General features: G+C 43.2%; 1 protein-coding gene across 1 annotated transcript; it reads left to right on the top strand.

Moving 5' to 3' along the window:
* Positions 1-1,495: 1,495 nt before the first annotated feature.
* LOC147445468 (pentatricopeptide repeat-containing protein At3g16610-like) lies at positions 1,496-5,504 on the top strand. Its single transcript, XM_086524988.1, has 2 exons — positions 1,496-1,707; positions 1,811-5,504. The coding sequence occupies exons 1-2, from the start codon at positions 1,612-1,614 to the stop codon at positions 4,469-4,471; spliced, it is 2,757 nt and encodes a 918-aa protein (XP_086381114.1). The 5' UTR covers positions 1,496-1,611; the 3' UTR covers positions 4,472-5,504.
* The last annotated feature ends 563 nt before the right edge of the window (positions 5,505-6,067 follow it).

The following is a 6,067-nucleotide window of genomic DNA, read 5'->3' as shown; positions in this document are numbered from 1 at the left end:
TCTTTTACTCCTCTATCTGAAACATGGACTTAATAACTCTTTTAATTATTTGCTCGAATTTGTATTCACCCAAAAAATATTGTGCGGGCTATGGTAAGACTCAGCTTTTCATAAGTGGATACCTCGATGATTGGATTACTTGTTGGGGTTTTTTATAAGCGTACCTTATCATGAAGAAGATATTTGAATGTTTGGAAAACATGTATAGAAAAGGAGAAAGTGAATTTTCCATTACCTCTCTCTATGCTGACATGGCATTTCTTACAAGGTCAAAATTTGAGTCCAAACTTTTCCTAATGGTATTGCTTTTCTTCACACTTTGGGCATTCTTCCGTACAAAATAGGATACAATCATTCCGACACACATGGATTTTATTATAATCCATGCAATTAAAGTGATAAACTTCTTGGTGTCTTCTCTAGTGGGTGCCATTTCTTTGTCACTCAAAAGGGCACAAAGAAGGTCATGATAATATACCAATGCAAATATCAAATATTTAAGTAGCTGTTAGGATGGAAGTGAATTTTACCTAAAAATTTAGGTGACGCTTACGTATGACTAGCCATAGGAAGCTTGGAGATTAAGCATTACAAGGGACACTCGGAATACCAAAAATTATAGCTCCTTTATAGAGTAGGAGACATGCAAGATTGCAAAGCACATTGTTGGGGTTTTGTTTGATGTAGCATCTTCTCGATTATCTATGACTCGCTCCTTTCGCTATCAACCTTTGCTGTTAAATTTTCATGTCAAGGAATGCATCAAGAATCTGATCAATGTGCTCCTCCTCAATATAGTGCTCGGATATGCGTGTGTTTGGTGTAGAATCAATGTCTGGTTCAAAGATTCTTCTTCTAATTTGTGTGACCCATGGGTCCCAACTTGATCTCCAACTCCTTCACATGATTGGAAGAGAAAATTATCAACCAAAGCTGTATGGATGAGAATGTTACAAATCCATCGCTTCTTCCAAAAGATTGATACTTGCATTACATGCAAGAGCAAGTGATCTTCTCCTTGAGATCATTGTTATCCATCTGTGTTTTTACAAATAGAGTTTGCATATAGTTAAAGCTACACACAACAACCATGATCCATGACAAGTGAAAACATTGAACATCTCAAGTTCCTATGGTTGACTCTTTTTTAAGAGCTTGAGTTGCTATCATCTCAATCCCTTCTGGTATGGTCACTGCATTCAACATATCCATTGTATTCATCCCTGTGATCATCATGCTCTCTACGAGTCCTTTGATCAACATCCCTGCGACTACGATCCCTTTTATAGTCATCCTCTCTATAATTGTCTCTTTGTCTTCCATACCTTCTCTCATGACCAAGTGGCCACCTCTAAGCTTATGAAACCTCATTAGGCCCACTATGGTTCAACCCTTGAGACATGTGGGTGTGGGCAATCCCTTAAAACTAGTCGAAGCGAAGCTTCGAACGCCAAAAAGAAACTTACTAAGTAAAAATATGACTCTCTTTCCCACAGATCGAACGGCAGCGCGATTCATGTCCGACCGTTGCCACTTCATTGAAGACCCATGGGAGTTGGTCGCGGCCTCAGTTCTCTCTAGCGATGGAAGTTTGCGCGAGCCGAGCCAAACATGGCACGGCAGGCAGCAGGGCAAGGACGCGCAAAGCGCTTGTGGAAGGATTTCTTCAGAGATCCATCGCAATGGCTGGACTGCCGCAACAGCAAAGTAAGTTGGGTGTTCCTCCCTGTCTTTCCGTTTTACTGCAGAGAAAGAGAGATGCATCACCTGCTCAATTGGATGCGCTTCCCCGGACTTTTGGTTGTTACAGAGCCATCCTAAGGCGCCTGATTTTTGTCATAGAACCACGAAGGAGCCCTTGTGGCTAAATGGATGCCATATTCCGAGCTGGGTGTCTGAAATTCTCAAATTTGAGCATCTTGAAGAACCCCCTCTACAGACTGTGCCCCAGCGAAGCAAGGAGTTATATCAGCTTTGTCTCGATGATGCACTCCTGTACTTGGAGCAAGGATCCCATGGCCCGCCTTCTGTCAAAGACCTTGCTTGTGTCTTGCACAAATGCAAGATGGAAAGAAGCCAAGAACGTGCATTACGCCTGCAGAAATATATGCAGAGAAATGGTCTAATTTCATGTCCCTCACTTGGTAATAGGCTCGTCTCCATAATGGTGGAAGTTGGATGTATTCATCAGGCTCAAAGTGTTTTTGATGGGCTTTTGTGTCATGATGAACGCGGGTGGAACTCTCTTATCTTGGGTTATTGTAAGCATGAAGAGCCGCATCATGCTCTTCAGCTATTCCAGAAAATGCAAGAGAGCCATGAACCTCCAATTCTGACTGGATATACCATTGTTGCCTTGTTGCAAGCTTGTGCTGTTGTTAAAGACCTTAGAACAGCATCTGCATTACATGCTGAGATTATGAGGAAGGAGTTGCTTGAAAAAGATGTATATATTAGTGGTGCTTTGATTGATACATATGCCAAGTGTGGATCCCTTGCAAAAGCACAAGAGCTGTTCGACAAGCTCTTTGCGAGGGATGTTGTTTCATGGACGTCATTTATTGCAGGTTATGTGGAACATGGATATGCTCATAAGGCACTATACTTTTTTGAACAGATGCAGCAGCAGGGCATTGCACCAGATTGTGTTACATTTGTTTGTGCCTTAAAAGCTTGTGGCATGCTAGGGAACACAAATTATGGCCGACAGCTTGCACAGAAATTGTTTTCAATGCTTCCCTTTCGAAATTTGGTATTTTGGAATGCACTAATCGCAGGATATGCTGAGCAGGGATTGGGCGAAGAAGCTCTAAAATGCCATGCAGCCATGAAGCAGGAAGGCATATTTCCTAATGGTGTCACTTATGTCTGCTTATTGAAAGCATGTCGCAGCATGGAAAGCATGGACAATGGACACAAAGTCTATACCGAGATTGCCATCGTCGGATTGGATGTAGACCTCTCTGTTGGTAGCACCTTGGTTGACATGTATACAAGATGGGGTTCACTTCAAGAAGCACAAGCTGTGTTTGATGAGCTTCCTGTCAAGGGAGTGGTCACATGGAACGCACTCATCGCAGGCTATGCTGAGACTTGTGGTGAAAGAACACTCGATTGTTTTAGAGATATGGAACTTGGCCATGCCTGCCCAGATGCTGTTACTTTTGTTAGTTGCTTGAAAGCCTGTGGCAGCATTGGAGATTTAGACATGGGCCTACACATCCATGTAAAGCTTGCTAGAAAAGGTTTGGATACAGACCTTGTAGTTGGCAGTGCGCTCATTCACATGTATGGGAAGTTTGGTTTGCTTGCAAAAGCACGGGAAGTGTTTGACAGACTTCCGGTTCGTGATGCTGTCTCTTGGAATGCTCTGATTACGGGATACATTGAGAATGGGCATAGTGAAGAAGCGCTTGTTTGTTTTGACCAATTGCACCTTCATGGTATTTACCCACACCCAATCATGCTTGGGTGCATCTTGAAAGCTTGTGCTAGCATAGGGTATGTGCCTAAGGGACACAAAATTCACGCTGAGATTGCCAGGCGGGGTTTAGAAGCGGACCTTGGCCTGGGCTGTACCTTGCTCGACTTTTATGCAAAATGTGGCTTCCTTGCAACGGCTCAAAAAGTTTTTGACAAACTTGCAACCAGGGATGTAGTTTGCTGGAATGCACTTATTGGTGGCTATACTAGCTTTGGATTTCACGCGAAGGCACTTGAGTATTTTGATCGGATGCAGACTAAGGGTGTTTGCCCGGATGATTCAACGTATGCTTGCGTTCTGAAAGCTTGTAGCAAATCTGGAGTCACCTTTCAAAATCAGGAGCTACATGCAGAGATAACAATGAAAGGTTTAGAAAAAGAGCTCTTCATTGGTAGTACATTGGTTAATATTTATGCGAGATGTGGCTTTCCAATAGAGGCACAAAATGCTTTTTCCATGCTTCCTGTTCAAGACGTTGTTACATGGACTGCTCTTGTAAGTGGATATGCACTTCAGCTTGGGGAGATTCTCAACACCATGCAGGTATTTGAAAAGATGATTGGGGCAGGCATAGAGCCGAATACTATTACACTCATGAGTGTCCTCAATGCATTGAGTCATTCAGGTCAGGTTGATAAGGGTCAGATGTACTTCAAGTCTATCAGCAGTCCAGCACATGATCATTACAGCTGCATGTTAGATGTTTTTGGTCGTGCAGGGTATATGGAGGAGGCAGTGGCAGTGATTGAAAACATGCCTTTCCACCCAGGTAATGTGGTTTGGGATACTATGTTAGGCGCTTGTCGAAAATGGCAAAATGTAGAGCTTGGAAGGCAGGCTTTTAAACATGCAGTGATGGTGGACGAAAGCAATACTGCAGCGTATGTTTGTATGTCTAACATCTATGCAGATGCTGCTTACCAGGACTCTCTGAAGGTTACCAGACATCCACAGCTCAAGAGCTCTATGGTGAAGATCATGCATTGATTTACAATATTGGTGGCTTAGTTAATGTCCCTCAGAGATCAAGTGAATGACCATGAAGGGTCAAACATTTTGCGGCGTGTATTCTAGCAGCTTATTCAGTGTTTGTATATACTCATGAGAGGTAGGTGATTGCCTCAATGATCTCTCCTTGGTCTTTTACACCCACAACATAATCTTCTATCAAGGCAGGGGCCTTGAAGAGAACATAAGTAATGTTCCAGCAGCAACAAGCATTATGGAGCAACAACAAGCTTTTCACGACTGAACCATTTTGATTGCATCCCACCCTTTATATTTCAAACACAAGCAAAGCAGAAGCTGAAGATTTTAGGATGACATTAGTCTCATGCGATGTCCTTCACTCCTTTCCTTAACTTTGCTCTCAGATATTTGTTGATGCCTTTGGTTTTGGTGGAAGCAAGAAAATGTGCATCTCCAATGATGGGACATTCTACCTACATGTATGATGTGAGATGAGAGAGCGTGAAAGGGACGAAATGCAGAGAAAGAGAATTAGTTAACTCATTAAGGACTACATATATAGGGGAAACGATGAGCCGATGCAATTCTACCTAAACTCTAGCTCCAACTCCCCTTTCACCTGAATGTATCCACACTCTTAAGAGCGATCGTCCCACAAGCTTTTTCGTCAGTTGTGTGACGAATCCCAACAAGACCTCGTTTTAAAAGTATGTATAAAAGCATATGGCAAGGTTTTACAAGCTACCACCTTTGTTGAGGCTTATTTGCTGAAAGGGTCCCCTCCCTACTAGGTTTAGTGGTACATACTGGTTCATCTTTTATTATATTCATTACCTCCTGCGATCCCTTCCTTTAAGTCCCGAGGCAATGCTAGGACTGATCTGAGATCTGTATAATCTCTAATAAAAGGTGGGTGCCGGATTCGAGCTCGCTACATCTGAGCAAACGCCTCCTCTGCAGCTGTAATAGCCAACTCTACATCTAGTCGATGTTGTCGCTCAAAGCGAGCCACAAATTAAAAAAAACAGCTCATCTCCTCTGTGCCCCAGCAGTCGCATTCGCATCTCCCAATGGCCGCCTCGTATCTCCCCCCTTTCCAGCTTCCGCTCTCTCTGTCTCTCTCTCTCCCCTCCGAGCGCTGCAGTCGGGACCTCCATCTCCAATCTCGCTTTTTTCCGCCCGCATTTGCCAAGATTTTCTTTTTCAAAAATCGTGGGCACATACTAGGTTTACATTATTAGCTTATGGAACTAATCAGTAACATGACATAAATTAGTTCAGCTCTTTCATCTTTGAGTAACTATCATGCTTATGGAACTAATCAGTAACATGACATAATTAGTTCAGCTCTTTCATCTTTGAGTGAGCTTATCAGAGGGCTCCCCCATTACGCTTGCTAAGGGCGCATGTGGAGGGCCTCATGTTGTAAACCCGCAGCCCCATATCGCCTTTTGCATTTTGTGGTTGCTTTTGTTGATAACTCGGAAGCAGTCCTTGCTTGTGTTTGTGATGGGGGGTGCTTCTATTTCATGGGGAAAAAATTTGCCAGCATGGTCATAGGGGCTTAGGCCAATGGGGAGTTTCCAAGCAAGGGTGTGTTTTCTAGGTGGAGGG

Source organism: Adiantum capillus-veneris, chromosome 12, assembly GCF_014529385.1.
Source record: "Adiantum capillus-veneris isolate H3 chromosome 12, ASM1452938v2, whole genome shotgun sequence".
NCBI lineage: Eukaryota > Viridiplantae > Streptophyta > Polypodiopsida > Polypodiales > Pteridaceae > Adiantum > Adiantum capillus-veneris.
This window is presented reverse-complemented; position numbering and strand designations above follow the sequence as displayed.